At 42.9% G+C, this 18,996-nt stretch overlaps 1 protein-coding gene and 1 pseudogene across 2 annotated transcripts; both read right to left on the bottom strand.

The window, feature by feature from the left end:
• Positions 1–699: 699 nt before the first annotated feature.
• Positions 700–4,057, bottom strand: PRR13 (proline rich 13). Of its 2 annotated transcripts, none has more exons than XM_065934316.1 (4): positions 3,975–4,057; positions 3,299–3,337; positions 2,547–2,911; positions 700–1,207 (listed from the first exon to the last, which is right to left on the bottom strand). In XM_065934316.1, the coding sequence occupies exons 2-4, from the start codon at positions 3,315–3,317 to the stop codon at positions 1,166–1,168; spliced, it is 426 nt and encodes a 141-aa protein (XP_065790388.1). In that variant the 5' UTR covers positions 3,318–3,337; positions 3,975–4,057; the 3' UTR covers positions 700–1,165. The 2 variants fall into 2 exon arrangements, with proteins under 2 accessions (XP_065790388.1, XP_065790387.1); XM_065934315.1 differs by having other exon boundaries at positions 3,943–4,056.
• Positions 4,058–9,790: 5,733 nt separating this feature from the next.
• Positions 9,791–12,455, bottom strand: LOC136167522 (3-hydroxyisobutyrate dehydrogenase, mitochondrial pseudogene; annotated as a pseudogene).
• Between the last annotated feature and the right edge of the window lie 6,541 nt (positions 12,456–18,996).

The raw sequence follows: 18,996 nt of genomic DNA on the forward strand, positions 1-18,996 counted from the left end.
ACCCACTGGGTTACAAGCACAGACACAGGAGCCACACTGCCCAAGTTCAAATCCTGACTGAAGTTTTCTTCTTTCTCAAAATGGGAACAGTAGTACCTACCTCATAGAGCTGCCATGAAGACATAACAGGGAAACCCCTATGCAGATGCTCCCTCCTTTGCTCCCCCACCGCTTGATCCCTGTCTTACTCACTTCTATACTATAATAACCTATTCATATATTCACACGACCATCTGCTTCATTAGCTCTCAAAGGCCATGAAGGGCAGAGACTGTGTTATTCTACATCTTTGTACTTTCAGCACCAGAACACAGTATTTCCTCAATAAACACTTTCTAGGGAACTAATCTAGGCCCTCTGAGATACCTATGTTTCCCAAACATGCTGTGGAGCTTTAGATCCTGTTCCTAAGCACATGCCTTTCCCAGCTCCTCTCCACCATCCACTTGATAAATCTATTCTTTCTTTTTTTTTCTAGGGCAGCAGAACTAGTAGAAGGTGCTAGGCCCAACCAAGGTGATGGTACAGGTGAACAGAGACCAGGAGAAACAGCTTTATTTGGACTGAGAGATGGAGAGTGAGAGGAGGGCCTGAGACAGCATACTGAGTGAGAGAACAGATTCGTTTTCAAAATGACAGTCAGAGCTCATCAACCAAATGGACTCCACTTGCCATCAGCCTTGCAGTGAACGCCATCAATAAGAGGCCTGCTGGGAAATGTTTATTTGCCACTAAATCACCCAAGCATGCTACAATTACAAGAAAGGTACAGGTCGTTTTTCCTTTCCATAACTCAATGTCCACAGCACCTCCTCAATCATAAGTGTTACAAAAGAAAGTTAAAAAAAAAAATCACATTTTACAGATCTTAGACTTGTCTTTAGCATTTAGCTCAAATCTTACCATCTTCAAAAAACAGTTCTCCTGTCATACTTATCAGCTAAAAGTTCTATCCAAGCAGCGAGAAGACGGCCTTTGTTAGCCCGTGGCAATTCTTTTCCGATTTGTCCTAGCTAGTGAGTGCTGAAGAGCAGAATGAGTCTTAGATTGCAGGGCTGGGGGTGAAGGGATAGCAAGAGTTAATTTCCCCAGTACAAGATGGCATCTGAAGCTTGATGGGAGAGCTGAACTGGAGAGACTTGAGGGAAGGGTCCAGGCCCTGTATTCAGTCAGAGTCACTGCTGGAAGAGGAGGAGGAGGAGGAATGCTGCAAGGGGAAAAGGGAAAGGATACATCAGATCCAAATGACTTTTGTTATTTCATGGGACATTCTTTGGTGCCCTATACCTCCACCCCAGTGCCCTTTGCTTTCTAAGAAGGTCAGGAGTCTTCAACTCAACTGTCCCTTAAACAGCAAAAGCAAGGATTTCCTTCAGCAGTGAGCAGACAGGAATGGATGAAACCATCTTAAATCACTGCACAGAATTTAACATACTACATTTGGAGAAAGTTTCCAATTTTCTTTACCTGAGCCAATGCCTAGGCAAGGAATAAATTATAGGCACTAGAGTAGAATTTAGAGTAGAATTGTACAAGAAAACAGCTGCTCCCTTATAGTATTTATTAGCTGCATGGACATTCCTGGTGGCTATGAGACTAAGAAAAGTGAGTAGAATCAGTAGCTGTGTGTGCATCTATCTCTACTTTTTCCTAAGTCCCAACTGGGAGAAAGTGAGGAAGGTGGGAGAAGAGGCTGGGAGAATACTAGTCAAGGTTCTTTACACATATACTCCCACCAAAACTGTCAGCAAAAACATTTTTGAGTGTCTCCATTCAAGCTCACCTTTCCTTCTCCTCAGACTTCTACCAAAGATGGAGAACTAGAATTAGCATCCAAAGTCATAAGGCAAATAAATATTGGGCAGAAAAATGTATATTAAGGCCTCCTCAAGATCGGGGTTGGTTCACTCCTTCCAGAGTTGTCCTGAGAGCTACTTTTACCCTTGCCAATGAACAATCCTCTGGAGTGAAGATATTTAACCTTGGGGCTGAGCATGAAACTCAGGTTTTATTAAGAGGCTGAGAGTCACTGACTTCTCTCATCCTCAGTTTCCCTACTGTATACTAGGACAATGGGGCCCATGTAACTAACACAACACCCTGAGAACACTGAAGGAGAGAAAGAAACTCCAGGACCTGGGGCCAGATTATTACAAGTTAATTATTATATAAGACTTTGCTTTGTCAAAGGACTGACTCTATTACTTGATATTTGACCACCTCAGTGGGTGTGTCCAACTTGCTAAAACAAGCATGGGGTGGGGCGGGGGTGGGGCTGGGGTGGGCAGTTCTGGGAAGAGAAAGGCAAACTAGAAAGAATTTTGATGCTGACATTCATTCTGAGGCTCAGCCTAGCACCTCCCAGATAGAAGGCCTAATAAGCCTAATAAATTTTTTAAGATGATCAGATTCTTCCCAGTGGGGATCCTTTAGGCAGTCACTGTCCCACATTCTCAGACTTCAAACCCCCCATCCCTTGCCCTCCCCCTGCCCCCATAGCCCCTGTGAAGGGTGCCCCTTCCCAGCCAGGCTCCAGGGGCACTTACCTTGCCATGTTTATGGTGCTTCTGCTTCTTTTTATGAGCTTTTTTCATTTTCTTGTGCACCTTCTTGTCAATCACTATTCCTGGTCCTACTACACCAGGAACCAATGGATTCACAGGACACATGCCAGGGCCAGGTGGTGGGTATGGAGGGGGGTAGGGACCTGAGGGCTGGCATCCTGGATATCCTGGTTGTGGCACAGGATGACAGGGCCCACCAGGGGGAAAGGCTGGATTCCCCTGGGGTGCTCCTGGGGGAGTGGGAAAGGGGCCTGGAGGAAAGGGAGGGTTGGCAGGTGGTGGATGGGCAGGATTGCAACCTCCAGGATACCCAGCGTTAGGGGGGTGTGGATATGGTCCTGGCTGCCCTGGTGGAAGAAACAAAGAATAAATTAAGATTACACTGCCCAGAGCCTCTGACAACAAACAACAACAAAAAGAATCACTCAAAAAAAAAAAAAAGAAGAAAAGAAAAAAAGAATCACTCAACAGTTAAAGGCAAATGGGAAGGTGAAGAAAGAGAATGAAGGGAAGGGAAGGCAAACTTACAGGAGACAAAAGGGAAGGTCCCTGGCAGGGCGGGGGAGAAACGGAGACAGTGAACACTAGAAAAAGACGAGAGGATGGGTCAGCGACTAAGGATTTCGCTTTTGCGGGTTAGTGGAGAGGAGGAGGATAAATTGACACAGAAACCTCCTGTTGTGGCCCATCTGAAAAGGGGTTGCGGCAAGAGAAGCGATCCCCCAAACACCTACCGGCATTGGGATTCCACATGTTCAGATGTTTCCTTCAGCCTGAGGAAAAAGAAATGAAGGCAAACAGCTGATGACCCAGAAGTTGGGGGGGCGGGGGGAGGGTTTAGAGACCAAGCCCCAAGCCCAACTCCAACGACTCTGGCTCCACTCTATGCAGTCCCTTGGAGAACTTCTACGACCTCCACGGAAGAAATGTTTCTTTCCACCCATTCCTTCGCCTCCAATAACTAATTCTATCACTAGTTCCCTAGCCACAGGAACCTAGCTCCCAGAGCCCCTCCACCTTCCACTAGCGCTGGCCGCGGCAGGAGGCTTCTAACTCCTCGCGAGAGAGGCTGAGTCCGTGAATCTCCCTAAACCTAAATCCCTATGAATTCATCTGCCTTTTCGTGACCGAGTCCGGAAGACTTTAAGCACCCAGAGGCTGCGGAAAGATCTTAAACACTTTACCGCTCCCGGCGGAGAGTGACGGCGGACAAGACCCCCACCCCAGGCTAAGAGAAGGAACTGACTTGGGGCGAAGGAGGTAGGAGAATCAGGAAAGATCCTCAAATGCTTACATAGTAGACACACCCGCTCCCCCCCCCCCCCATTCAAAAGGGCAAATAGAGATCCTGACTCCCAGCTGTGAAGGGACTCCTCACCCAGGAATGGAGAAAGAAGGAGACTGTGGTACCTAGACGTCCGGTCACCCTTACACCACTGCCTGCGCGGACTTGTCCTTCTTAGCCTCCACTCACTTCCTGGTAACCCTCCCACCGTGGGCTTCAGCATCCGCCCCTGCTACCGTCTAATTGGTAATATGTGTTCATTCTGCGTTAGGATTGGAGAACGTACTCGTCAATCACTCCACCTCTAGGCTAGAAGGCAACAGTTGCAGTAGGGGCGGAGCCAAGGGCTTCAGGGAGAGGCGGGTGCAAAAGGGCAGCCGGAAATCCCCGTGGGCGGGGCTCGGAGAAATACGCTCTGAGAGGGCCGGGGCAGTTTCAGGGCGAGGTCCCCAAGTGCCTAGAGGAAATTCGACCCTTGACTTCTGAGCTGATAGTCTAGTGGGTGTCACACCCTTCCAATATGAATTTATGTTCAAGTTGTGAACTTTCGAAGATGTGAATGTACGTGTGTTTACGTGTCCAGTTAGGTAAGTTGGTTCACGGGTCCGACGTACATTGTCACATGCAGCTTGCCCCCTGTCTCTTATCGCTGACGAATCCCTCTGCTCTACCCTCTGCCACCTCTTCTCCCTCCACCAGCTAGTAATTTTTCTTCCCTGTTCTCTTGATGCCAGTTCCTGTATGTCAGCTGTTACACTACTGTATGCCAGCTATACTGTACTACTATAATTTTCAAGGCACTTTAAGATCAAATTTATTTTCCTTATTTTTTGTATGTATTATTTGTGTGAAAAGTATTATAAACCTATTACAGTACAGAGACATCAGTCTGCTGACCAAGGTCCCGTATGGTCAAAGCTATGGTTTTTCCTATAGTCATGTATGGATCAGAGTGGCACCCCACTCCAGTCCTCTTGCCTAGAAAATACTATGGACGGAGGAGCCTGGTGGGCTGCAGTCCATGGGGTCTCAAAGAGTCGGCACGACTGAGCGACTTCACTTTCACTTTTCACTATCATGCATTGGAGAAGGAAATGGCAACCCACTCCAGTGTTCTTGCCTGGAGAATCCCGAGGACGGGGGAGCCTGGTGGGCTGCCGTCTGTGGGGTCGCACAGAGTCAGACACGACTGAAGCGACTTAGCAGCAGCAGCAGCACGTATGGATGTGAGAGTTGGACCATAAAGAAGGCTGAAGAATTGATGTTTTCCAATTGTGGTCCTAGAGAAGACTCTTGAGAGTCCCTTGGACTGCAAGGAGATCAAACCAGTCAATCCTAAAGGAAATCAACCTTGAATATTCATTGAAAGGACTGATGCTGAAGCTGAAATACTGTGGCCACCTGATGCAAAGAGCCGACTCATTGGAAGACACCCTGATGCCGGGAAAGATTGACGGCAGGAGAAGAGGGTGAGATGTTGGATGGCATCACCAACTCAATGGACATGAGTTTGAGCAAACTCCGGGAGATAGTGAAGAACAGGGAAGCCTGGTGTGCTGCAGTCTATGGGGTCACAAAGAGTGGAATGTGACTTAGCAACTGAAGAAGAAATATATAACCTATTGTGTTAGCCTATATAGCCAAAGTTAGTTAGGTAACCAGGCTAACTTTGTTGAACTTACAAACAAATTGGACTTATGAACACACTCTTGGAATGGAACTCATTCTTACCTAGGGGACTTACTGTACCATGATGTGTTGTACAGATACACATGCATACGCAGAGGGCTTAAGGAATGGCAGGAGCTGCTCTCACTCACAGCCTCAATATTCGCCGCTGCCCTCTTGGCCCCCATAGAAAGCAAAGAAACATTCTTGGGGGAAATATAGATGTCTAATCTCTCCTAGAATTTCCTATCTCAATTTCATGTATCTTGGCAACCCACTCCAGTATTCTTGCCTGGAAAAATCCATGAAACAGAGGAGCCTTGCGATTACAGTCCATGGAGTTACATGACTGAGCATGCATGCATGAGGGTGGAGGGAGATGGGTTAGCAATAAACCGGTAGAACTTAAAAAAAAAATTTTTTTTTTAATTTCATGAATCTGCCATCTGGCAAATTGCATAAACAAGAAACCAAGAAAGTCATCCTTAATGGCTCTCTCCACATTCCTCCCATCTTCCTCCAACATCAGGACGGGTCTGTTTTGTTTCCCAAATAAATCTGGAATCCCTACACTTCTCTCCATCTTCTCTGTTCCTAGCCTACCATCATCTCTTAACTGGACTGCTGCAATGGCCTCAATTTTTTTTTTTTAGTAACCCACTTAACAAGCTTGATTTAATAAACATATGTAGAACCATTCACCCAAAGTAAAAACTACTTATCCCTCTTAAGCATATGTAAAACATTTATAAAAAATCAGTCTCAACGAATGTAATTCAAACTTCAGAGAATTGTGTAATACATACTGTATTCTTTGACCACAGTGTAAAACATAAATACAAATGAAACTGAGCGGGCCCTGTGGGCTTTCACGTGTACCTGTGAAGGCCCTGAAAGCCTTTTCCTCGTCCCCTTTTCTTGTTTGTAGGAAACAGGATTCAACTTCCTAGCATATGTGTTAAATCACTTCTGTCATGTCCCACTCTCTGCGACCCTATGGACTGTAGCTCTTCAGGCTCCTCTGTCCATGGGATTCTCCAGGCAAGAATACTGGAGTGGGTTGTTGTGCCCTCCTCCAGGGAATCTTCCCAACCCAGGGATCAAACCTGCATCTCTTATGCCTCCTGCTCTGGCAGGCGGGTTCTTTACCACTCGTGCCACCTGGGAAACCCTCAGCTTCCTAGACCGTCCCTGAATTCCAAGGGCTTCCTGGTGGCTCAGATGGAAAAGCGTCTGTCTTCAATGCTGGAGACCCAGGTTCGATCCCTGGGTTGGGAAGATCCCCTGGAGAAGGAAATGGCAACCCACTCCAGTACTCTTGCCTGGAAAATCCCATGGATAGAGGAGCCTGGTAGGCTACAGTCCACAAAGGGCAGATTCAAATAGTTACTAATCAGGGAAGAGAGAGAATGCAGAAACAAAGGAGGAACTGTCAAAAAACAATAGTGCAGTCATAAAGCAGAGCCCTGGTTTCTCCTCAAGGGAAATACATAGCAATTTATTTTTAGTTTTTCTGTGGGAAATAAGCCCCCCAACCAGGTAAAGAATGGTAACTTCTGAGCACAACATTCCCACAATACCATCCTGTTACCTCACCACCAACCAATCAAAAGAAAGTCACGTGCCCTGCAGGCCTAGCCCCCAATTTTGCTTGTAAAAACTCCTCTCCAAAGACTATCACAAAAGTTTGGGTTTTTTGAACACTAACCACCAATTCTCCTTGCTCAGTTCACCAACATACCTTTCTCTTCCAAACTCCAATGTTCTGGTTTGTTTGGCCTTCACTGTGTGTTGGACACATGAGCTTGTGTGCATTCAACAAAACAAACATATATGTGGAAGTTAAAAGAGCAAGTCTTCCAAATAAATCTGAGTCAAAGAATAAAACAGTATGGAAATGAAATACTTTAAACCAAATCATAATGAAAATATTACATCCCCAATTTGTGAGGTACTAAAATATGAAGATAGATCTTATGCTGAGTTTATTGTCTTGAACTAAAATTGATAGATTTTTAATTTTTTAATTAAAAGTTTTTCCTATATATTTTATTGAAATACACTTGACATACAATGCTATGTTTTGCATAACCATAGTACATTTTGATATATTTTTATATCAGGCTTGTACTAAGTATTTAAGATGAATTGGAACTTTTTTTAAAGGCAATTTATATCTGATTTTTTCTTTCTTGAAAGATCATTGAATTTGAGAGAAATTATGGATATGTCTCTATGAGCATGATTCCTCTTAGAATTTCTAATTTATTTATTGTATTTTTTTTTGGTTGCGCTGGGTCTTTGTTGCTGCGCACGGGTTTTCTCTAGTTGTGGCAAGTGGGGGCTAGTCTTCACTGCAGTGGCTTCTCTTGTTGTGGAGCACAGGCTCTAGACACACAGGCTTCAGTAGTTGCAGCACCTGAGCTCAGTAGTTGCGGTATGTGGGCTTAGTCCCCCTGCAACATGTGGGGTCTTAGTTCACTGACCAACAATTGAACTTGTTTCCTTTTCATTGTAAGATGGACTCTTAACCACTGGACCACTAGGGAAATTCGAAAACTCTGTCTTATTTAAAGTAGCTTTATTGAAATATAGTTCATATACCATACAATTCACCCATTTAAAGTGTACAGTTCAATAGTTTTTGCGAATCGTGAGCCATTATCTAATTTTAGAACATTTTTGTCCCCCTTAAAATAATTTATACCCATTAATAGTGAATCCTCATTTGTCTCCTTACCTCTCCCTCATTTTACTCAAGCCCTAAGCAACCACTAATTAATGTTCTGCTATAAATTGTCTTATTCTAAACATTTGATACAAATGGAAAATTGTATAGTATGTGACGTATTGTGACTGGCTTCTTTCACTTAGCATAATATTTTCAAGGTTCACCCATGATGTAGTATGAATCTTCATTCCTTTTTATGAAGGAAGTACTGACTAGTATGCCAGTCCTTGGCTATACCACATTTAGTTATCCATTCATTAGTTGAAGAACATTTGAATTGTTTTTACATTTTTACCTACTATGTACATTGGTGCTGTGGACATTCATGGACAAATTTGTGTGACCATATGTTTTCTTTTTATTATCAGCATAGAAATTTATTTGAATTCAAGATTATATGGTTATATTTAGAATAATAATTGTCTAAAGCATGTATCAATTCTTGGCTTTGAAACAGTTCTAAAGGTATACTTTTGAAGTAAAAAATATGTAGTAAGAATGTATGAGGAAGCAAATATATAAAAAACAAGCTTGCTAAGTATTGGGAGTTGTTACAAGAGGGACACACCAAGATAAATGTAACAGAGTCCAAATTATATAACCTACAGCAAGGCATTCTCTTGCTTTATCAACTCCTAGAAAATAAATCAGTAACCTCAGTAATGCATCATTGTTGACTCAATGGATATGAATTTGAGCAAACTCTGGGAGATAGTGAAGGACAGGGAAGCCTGGCGTGCTGCAGTCCATGGGGTCACAAAGAGTCAGACACGACTGAACAACAACAGTAATGCAAGAATACTACAGAAGGGATAAACTTTCTGAGGGACATAGGTAGTAATTCACTATACTTTCCTTTCTTCTAACTCCTTCCCTCACAGCAATTTCTTTTCTTCCCTCTAAAATAGGTTTTATTGTATTAAAAAAAAATAGGCTTTATTTGTAAACTGTAGTAATTGAAATATGCAACAATTTACCTAAAGATGCTCAGGGATCTTTTATTTTTTTGGTTGTGCTGGGGCTTCCTTCCTGCACTCAGGCTTCCTCTAGCTGCGGTGAGCCGGGGCTACTGTTTGTTGTGGTGCTCGGCCTCTCTTTGTGGTGGCTTCTCTTGTGGAGCACAGGCTCTGGGTGTACCGGCTTCAGCAGTTGCAGCACATAGGCTTGGTAGTTGTGGCACATGGGCTTGGTTGCTCCGCAGCATGTGGAATCTTCCCCGAGCAGAGATCAAACCCGTGTCCCCTGCATTGGCAGGGGGATCCTTATACCACCAGAGAAGTTCTCAAGTTTTTGAAAAAGCCAATCAGCTAGTTAGCAAGGGATCATTAGAGGCTTACAGGGAAAAAATTTCAGGTATTACATATTTGCTAAATAGATTTTAAAAAGAATAAGCAGCTAAAAATGGGTGAAAAACATCCCAGGGTTTACTGTGACCTAGACAATTGAAAACAGACAGACCTATTTACTTGCAGAGTGAGCAATAAAGAGGTTCCGAGATAGAGTTTGGTTTCCAATAGTGTCCACTGCCAAAGGTGGACAGACTCAGAATGTCTCCTCTTCTCATAGAAACTGGAACACGGACAAGCAGCCTTTCTCTGAGCAGTCCTTTGCACGCATCATCCACACAGATCTGATGGGCTTGACTGCCCAGAAAGATTGGGGTGTTTGTGCTAACATTAGAGTCTTGTGCTAATCCCAGATCCTTAGCCATGAGTGTTGTTCTGAATCCACCCTGACAGTTATTAGGGAAGGGAACTCCATCAGTCACCCCAGATACGGGATTATAAGCAGCACTTTACCAATGCTGTCCTGAGCTCACATTTAGGATTTTGGCCAATAGTTCTGGGTCAGGTCCTAACCTGATTCCCAGATTTATAGCATCAGCAGTTCCAATCATACCAATAGCTAACAATATGTGGTAGCAGATCCTCAGAGCCTGCCCAGGCCCACAGGCTCCACAATACAGCACATTGGAATCCTTGCTCCCCAGCAACTCTTGGGCAGCAGCAAATTAGTCTGTGACTCCTCTGGTGGCACTAGCGATAAGAACCCGTCTACCAACACTGGAGACATAAGAGACACGGAATTGATCCCTGGGTCAGGAAGATTCCCTGGAGTAAGAAATGGCACCCACTCCAGTATTCTTGCCTGGAGAATCCCCATGGACAGAGGAGTCTGCTGGACTACAGTCCATAGGGTCACAATGAGTAGGACATAACCATAACCCCACCATAAACGTGAGGTCCCCAGACTGAGTAGCTTCCACACCATCAGAAACAGGGGCAAGCCTGAAAATTGCTCCCATTTTCTCAACTTCTTTGGCCAAATCTTTCCAAACTATAGGATCAATAGTATTAGAATCTGTTAAAAGTGAGCCTTGCTTCGCTTTTTTTGGAATCCCATTTACTCCAGAATAAGCTTCTATTGCATTGATACTGGTGAGCAACACTGTAATAATTCCATCCTTGCTGGCTACATCTGCCGGAGAAGACACTCACTTACATCTAGAAATTCTCTGCATGCATCAGGGAATACATCATAAATAACAAGCGGATAGCCATGTCCATGAGATTTTTTTTTCTTTTTTTTTTGCCATGGGATGCCCCATTTGCCTAGTCCAATGAATCCAGCTGGAGCCATAGATGTAGAACACACCACTGCAAGGCTGGCCCCTGCCAGCAACTCCAGTAGGGAGGCTAGAGGCACTCCACAGAGCTATAAGGAGGCTGCCTTGCTACCCTAGCTCACCCACTGACTGCAAGGGTGCACGGGGCATGAGCACTGATACATGTTTTCAATTCTATTAGGTTATTTACTTATGAGAGGAATTGTTGGGTCATATGGCAATTCTTTAACATTTTTGAGGAGCTGCCAAATTATTTACCAAAGTAGCCACACCATTTTATATCCCCCCCAGCCATGTATAAGGGTTCCAATTTACCCCCATCTGCGCCAGCACTTGTTACTGTCTGTCTTTATTGGTATAGACATTCTAGTGCATATGAAGTGGTGTCTCATTGACTGTCCTGTCAGCATCCACTCTGACCCTCTTTCAATTTATTCTCCACATTTCAACCTTGGAAATTGTTTTCTAAAGCCAACTCTGACATCACCCTACTGCTTAAAATTATTTAGCAGCATTGCATTATCCTTTAGACAAAGGTTGAAACTATTTTTACATGAATGTATTCATTTTTGTTGAATAGGTAATATGTTAAAAAACCAAAAAGGACCAAGTGGTATAAAGGGAAGGGTCTCTCTTTCACTCCTGTTCTCCATTTACCTAACCTCCCCAACTCACATAACACACATAACCACATAATTGGTTTCTTGTATACATTTCCACAGTTTCTTCATTAGAATCAAGCAAATGCTGACATAAACTTATATCCCCTCTTTTAAATATACAAACAGCAAACTATGCAGAGTTTAGTTTGCAACTTTTCTCCCCCACTTAATATATCTTGGAGATGTTTCTATATCAGTAGAAAGTGTGTCCTGACTTTTTCACAACTGCATTTTATTTTATATGATGTACCATTATCAGTTTAACCAACCAAGAGAGATTTGTGTTATTTTCACTCTTCTGCTACTAAAAACAATGCTGAAATAAATAACCCTGATATGTCATTTTACATATTTTGGCTTTTTATAGATATTGATGAATAACCTCCATAGAGGTTAGATTTATTTACTTCTCACCAGGCTTCCCTGGAGGCCCAGATGATGAAGAATCCTCCTGCAATGCAGGAAACCTGGGTTCCAGCCCTAGGTTGGGAAGATCCCCTGGAGAAGGGAGTGGCTACTCACTCCAGTATTCTTGCCTGGAGAATTCCATGGAGAGAGGACCATGGCGGGCTACAGTCCACGGGGTCACAGAGTCGGACATGGCTGAGCAACTAACGCTTTCATTTTTCACTTTCACCTTCTCACCAGCTCTCTTGAGTGTCTGTTTCCTCCAACTTGTCAAACCAAAAAAACTCAACATCTTATTACTGCAATGTCTGCAGTGATCTGACCCTACTGCCTCTCTGCTCTCCTCTCATACTGCTTACCCCTTGCTCTCTGCTCTTCAGCCCCTAGGCCTCTTTCTTCCCCGCAGAAAATCTTGGTTCCTTTTGTAGGAGGGCTTTTGCACTTGCTGCCCCTGCAGCCTGGAATGCTCTCCCTTCTCACCACTTTGCCTGATTAACTCCTGCTCATTCATCAGCTCTCAGCTCCAGGATCACTTCTTCAGGGAAGCCTCCTTGATACTCTAGTCAGGTAAACTCCTTTGTTGTAGAACCTTGCCTTGCCTTTAGCATATCTATCTCAGCTTATAATCATGCATGAATGAGTAGTTACTTTGTGTTAGCTTCCTGCATTTGACTGTAAGCTTCTTGAAAGGAAGAACACTTCACAGTTAACAGTTCACACAGTGCCTGGTACATAGGAGGGTATCAATGAATAAACCGTTAAATAACTACATGAATAAATGAATGAACAAAGGGAGGAATAGAGCATAATGGTTCTGGAGTTAGTCAGACAGACCTGGATTCAAATCGTGACTTTGACACTTATGTGTGACCTTGAATAAGTTAACCCCTTGGATCATCAATTTCCTCATTTGTAAAACAGTGGCAGTGATACCTACCTCATAGAGTTGTGATGAGATAATTGTGTATCTGTCACATAATAAGCACTTATATGCTACCATGTAGTAGTATCTTGATTCTCATTTATATTAAGAACTATTATTGTTAGATTCAGGTGATTCCCAGTATTCTTCGACTTCCCTTGTGCCTCAGCTGGTAAAGAATCCGCCCGCAATGCAGGAGACCTGGGTTTGATCCCTGGGTTGGGAAGATCCCCTGGAGAAGGGAAAGGCTACCCACTCTAGTATTCTGGCTTGGAGATTCCCACGAACTGTATAGTCTGTGGGGTCACAAAGAGTCGGACGCAACTAAACAACTTTCACTCAGGATGATTTTTAATCTCCCTGCAGGACCCGTATAGATTGCCAATATCCTCCATACCTCTTCACTTACCTGCTAGTTGGGAAATTCGTCCTCAGATTGAAACTCAGATTTCTTTTTTTTTTTTTTACTGCACTGTGCAGCTTGTGGGATTTTAATTATTTGATTTATTTTTGGTTGTGGTGGGTCTTCCTTACTGCATGGGTTTTTCTTTAGTTGTGGGGGTTTGCATGGGGGCTACTCTCTAGTTGCGGTATGCAGGCTTCTCATTGCAGTGGCGTCTCATTGCAGAGCACGGCTCTAGGGCTCCCAGGCTTCAGTAACTGCAGCACGTGGGCTCAGTAGTTGAGGTTCCCAGGTTCTAGAACACAGGCTCAATAGTTGTGGTTCCTGGGCTTAGTTGCTCTGCAGCATTCGGGATCTTCTTGGACCAGGGATCGAACCCGTGTCTCCTGCATTAGCAGGCAGATTCTTTACCACTAAATCACCAGGGAAGCCTAGCTTGCAGGATTTTAGTTCCCTGATCAGGGATCAAACCCATGCCCCCTGAAGTAGAAGTACAGAGTCCAACCACAGGACCACCAGGGAATTCCCTAAATTCAGATTATTTAAAAAGCATTAAATAATGCTTTTAAAGCTTATATTGCTCATTCATTAAGTCTTTAATGATTTACCATGCTTCTGTCATTCATTCATTCAACAAATACTTCTCAAGCTAGCCGGGTATTGGGGACAGAGTGAAAACACAGGAGAAAAAATCCTTGCCTTCATAGAGGTAATATCTTGGTGGTTGAGGCAGAATATAAATAAATATATAATAACATTATTATATAAATTATGAAATCACTATTATTATTATTATGGCTACTGTGTAATAAAAGAACAAAATAGAGAGAGATGGTTAAAGTAAAGCAGGGAACCCAGTTAGGAGGTTGCTTCTGTGGTTCAAGGGAGAATGGTGGTGGCCTGGATGGAAGTTGTAGAGATGATCAGCAGGGTCGGACTCTGGATGGTGGTGGTGGTGGTAGTGTAGTCGCTAAGTCGAGTCCAACTCTTGCGACCCCATGGACTGTAGCCTGCCCGGTTCCTCTGTCTGTGGGATTCTCCAGGCAAGAATACTGGAGTGGGTTGCCATTTCCTTCTCCAGGGGATCTTCCTGACTCAGGAATCAAACCCGGATCTCCTGCATTGTAGGCAGATTCTTTACTAACTGAACTACAAGGGAAGCCCCCAGACTCTGGGTATTTTTTTTAATTGAAGTATAGTTGATTTAGTGGGTTTTTTTTTTTTTTTTTTTTTTTTAAGGTAGAGCTTAGCAGGCTTGGACTGGATGTAGAGGTGAAAGGAATAGAGAAATCAAGAATAAACCCAAGAATATTGAGTGGGAAATAATGGTGTCATTTTCTGAGATGAAGATGGGGGAGGAGTAGACATAAGTATTTTTGGACAAGGTTAAGTTTAGGAAGCCTATCAGATATCCAAGTGGAAATGTTGAGAAGGCAGTTCGGTGCTCAGGAAGAGGTTTGGTCTGAAGAGAAAACAATCCAGAGTTATCAACGTATCTAAAGGAGCTAGTAAGGTTGGCGAGGGGGCATGGGTAAGCCAGAGTAGGAAAAAAGGCCCAGAACTTGAACTCCGGCCTGCCAATATCTAGAAATTGGCAAGGAAAGTAAGTAAAGGATATAGATTCTTCCCTTTCCCAGTGAGTAAGTGGGAAATCTGAGGAAAAGTGTGAAGAAAGGATTCAAGGAAGAAGTTATCAAATGTTTAAATGCTGCTGATAAATTGTGTAGGAGGCAGACTGAGAACTGGCCATTGGATTTTGAAGAATAGTGAGTTTTTTTAAGAGTGGTTTTAATTACATTTTAGGGATGAAATTTTGCCTGCCACAATTTGAGGAGAGAATGACGTGAGGAGGTGGAGGCAGCAAATAAAAGTGATTCTTCCAAGCAGTGTTAGTAAGCAAGGAAGCAGAGAAATGGAGCAGTAATCATAAGAGGATGGAGGAAAAGAGGAGGCTGGGCAGTCTGGGAAGGACTTTTTAAGATGGGAGAATTTAAAGCATGTTTTTAAACTGATGGGAATCATCCAGTAGAGAGAAAAATGGAAGGGTTAACTGAAGGAGCAAAGTTCCTAAGTGACCAGGAAAAAAGGGGTTCAAGTTTACAGGAGAAAACATTGACCCTCGATAGGACTTCACTTCATACAATGTAGTGGTTGAAAGAATGAACCTTGTGTGTGTGGGGGGGGGAGGGTCGGTCTCAGGGTGTGTTCTGACTTCATTGATTTACATGCAGATGTCCAAGTTTTCCAACACCACTTGCTGAAGAGACTTTTTCCCATTGTAGTGTATTTCCTTGTTTTAATTTAATTAAATTTATTTATTATGGGGTGTGCTGGGTCCTTACTGCCGCGTGTGGGCTTTTCCAGGTTATGGCAACCAGCAGCTATTCTCAACTTGAGGTTCTCAGGCCTCTCGTTGCGGTGACTTCTCCTATTGTGGAGCACAGGATCTAGGATGCATGGTCTTCAGTAGTTGTGGCAACACAGGCTTAGTTGTTCTGCGGCATGTGGGATCTTCCCAGATTAGGGATCAAAACCGTGTTCCCAAAAAAAAAAAAAAAAAAAACCGTGTTCCCTGCATTGACAGGTGGACGCTTAACCACCGGCCCACCAGGGAAGTACCAAGAATGAGCTCTTGTTACCTGAAAACTGGGTTTACCTCTTGGTAGGTGTCAAGCCAAGACACAACCAAGCCATAGAAGAAGGAAGGATTTATTGCCTGCAGCAAGTAAGAACACTGGGAATCTGTCCCAAAGTAGTGTTTCCCCGGACAGCAAAATTGGGGAAGTTTTAAGCTAAGAGTACATGCATATTCATGAAGGGGTGTGAACAGAAGAGAATTCAGCATAGAAGTGGGTCAAAGGTTGACAGAGCCAAGCTTTAGTTGGTTGAAGTCTTGAGGGTTAGAAAAGGTCAACATCATCAGTCCATTCTCCAGCTTGGTGGGAGCCAGCAGAACTCAAAGACATGTATCAGAGTGTTATGTATATCCCTTCCGGAGGAACTAGGACTCTGTTTTATCCCTGGGTTATTTTTTCTTTTTTTTTTTTTAATATTTATTTATTTGGTTGTACCAGTTCTTAATCATGGCATATGGGATCTTTAGCTGTGTGTGGCATGTGGGATATAGTTCCCTGACCAGGGATTGAATCCAGGCCCCCTGCATTAGGAATACAGTCTTAGCCACTGGATCTCCAGGGTACTTACCCTGAACTATTGTTTCTTGACTGCTTTTCTTTCATTCCTGCATTCCCTCACTTCCTTTAAGATAATTAAATACTGAGACCTGTTCAAGGACAAGCACTGTGGCCAAGGTTAGATCACAAAATGGCTTGGGCCAAAAATGACTTCTCTTGTGTCAGGAAAGGCATGTTTGGTTCTCTTTCTCCAGGGATCCCTCTACCCTATCTGCTTATACTCTGAATCCAGAATACTTTCTTTGTAACCTTGGACAAGGTAATTCAAAAGAAAGTTCCATGTTTCAGTTCCCATCTCAAAAGTGAGGGATAATAACAATACTTAATTCATAGTGAGGATTAAATGACTTAATATATGCAGGACTCCAAACACTGCTGAACATATAGTAAGCCCTAGACTACATGTGTTAGCTGTTACTATTGTTATAGGAGGGAAATCAGAGCCCACAGATCTAGATGTAAATACATTAGTAGATTTAGTGAGGGGAAAAATGTGACTCTGCTGCTTGCTCCTGATGTTTTTTTTTCTTCAGGGAAGTAAGAAGCAAGATTATCAGCTGAGAGTGAGGTGGAGGGAGAAGGTCAGAAATAGTCGTCTCAGAAAGTGCAAATGAATGAACTAGGGTACTGTATTAGGATTGTTGGGCAGTATGAAGGGCTGACTTGAAGTCTGTGGGCCATATGTAAAGCGAGACCGGTCAGCACAGGTGGTAGCTTCTTTCAGTTAAATACCAATGCTTGGGTACAGCTGTGAAATAGGAAGAGAACTGTATTTAACTTGGGATGGGGTTTGCCTGCAAAATATAAGAGAAATGGAGAGAGGGGCAAGACTGTTGAGAGTGTAGCGATTATGATGAAAGACCATGGAAGATAAACTGAACAAGGAAGGAAAAACATAAGAGGTGAGATGAATAGTGGAAAAGTGGCAGGGTGAATGGATTGGATGTGCCAATAGAGGCTTTCTAGAGTAACTGAGCTGAAAAGGCAGGAGTTGGTACCCAAAGAATGGAATGCTTAAAACAGATTTAGTGGCTAAGGTGGTAAAGGAAAATCTTGTTGGAAGGAAAAAGGTCAAGATGAAAGGATTAAGTAGATTATCTACATAGTGACTTAAGTCACCAAGAATGAAGATAAAAGTAATGACGAAAAGAAAAAGACTTTGAGCAAATGCTAAAATATTCAACAAATACACGAGTGATCAGGAGGTCTACAAATAACCACAACAAGGTAAAGTAACAGATCATGTGGTCTGAAGGCATGCATTTCAGAGAAGCTTGGATTTTTAAGGAGAAAGAGAATGGTCTAGAAGCAGCAACAGAGAGCAAGGAAAATATCCACCTTCCTCCAGTATATGTGAAAGAAAAAACAGTTAACACTCCAGGAAAAGCAAGGTTCATTTTAACAGGTGGGGGAAAGAAAAGAGGAAATTCAGAGAAGAGGCTGAAGATGTAGAATATTTGTAGTTATTTTCCTAGACCTGAGGAAGGCACTATAGAAATAAAAAGCAGCATGAGACATCTGCTGCTTGCTCTCTAACAACTATAGGTAGGCAGGCCTATGGCAGTATGTGAAGGCATTAAACTGTGGCACAGGACAAAAGAAAATAAAAGGGGGGGGGGGGGCGGGGACTTCCCTGTTGGTCTAATGAAAACTGTGTTTCCAGAGCAGGGGACATGGGTTCAATCCCTGGTGAGGGAACTAAGATCCTGCATGCCAAAAAGGGAAAAGTGGGGAAAAAAAAAAAAAAGGAGAAATGGCATATTGCAGATTCTACCCTAGTTAGTGGCAGATGCAGATTAGGAACTCAGGATTCAGGCTGTGTGCTGACTCCTGAACTGGGTGCTATAACAAACCAGAAAGAACATAAACTGTGCTCCTCCATGCTCTCCATGAAACAACTTCAGCAAACAGTGTATCAACAAGCACAAAATATGCTACAAATCATGTCCCTTAGTGCCAAAGGAGGGCGCTGTAAGTGACCTATGGGTTTTTCTTTAAGAATTTTTTCTGGTGAGAGCATTTTCATTTACATTTTTCCTAGATCCTGTAAGGAATTCATAAGACTTAAAGAAAACTAGGAAAACACAAAAAAGTAGAAAGAAAAAGAGGACTACTTTTGAGGTCCCATCACCAAACAGAATCACTAATTATTATTTTGGAATATTTCCATCCAGTCTTTTTTTTTTTCGCTAGGCACAGACATTTTAAATTAGTAAGTAAACATGTAATTTTAATATACAAAATATGCAAAAAATTCAAAATTCAAGAGGTTAAAAAAAGACAGTAAAAAATCAGTCTTTTTTTTATTGTTCACAACCCCTGTCTTCAGCTACACAGTGTCCCTCCCATGAGCCATTCTATTCATAGATTTATGTTTCCAAGTTTATAAGAAGTTTATTTATACGTATACTGCATCTCCATGAGTATGGAATCACTAATCATGGCAATGCCATACTAGTTATATACTGCATTTGGTGAAGTAGTCTTTTTTTTTTTTGAAGTAGTCTTTAAAACTGGGACTTTAATATTTTAT

The sequence above is a fragment of the Muntiacus reevesi genome, chromosome 4 (genome assembly GCF_963930625.1).
Source record: "Muntiacus reevesi chromosome 4, mMunRee1.1, whole genome shotgun sequence".
Taxonomy (NCBI): domain Eukaryota; kingdom Metazoa; phylum Chordata; class Mammalia; order Artiodactyla; family Cervidae; genus Muntiacus; species Muntiacus reevesi.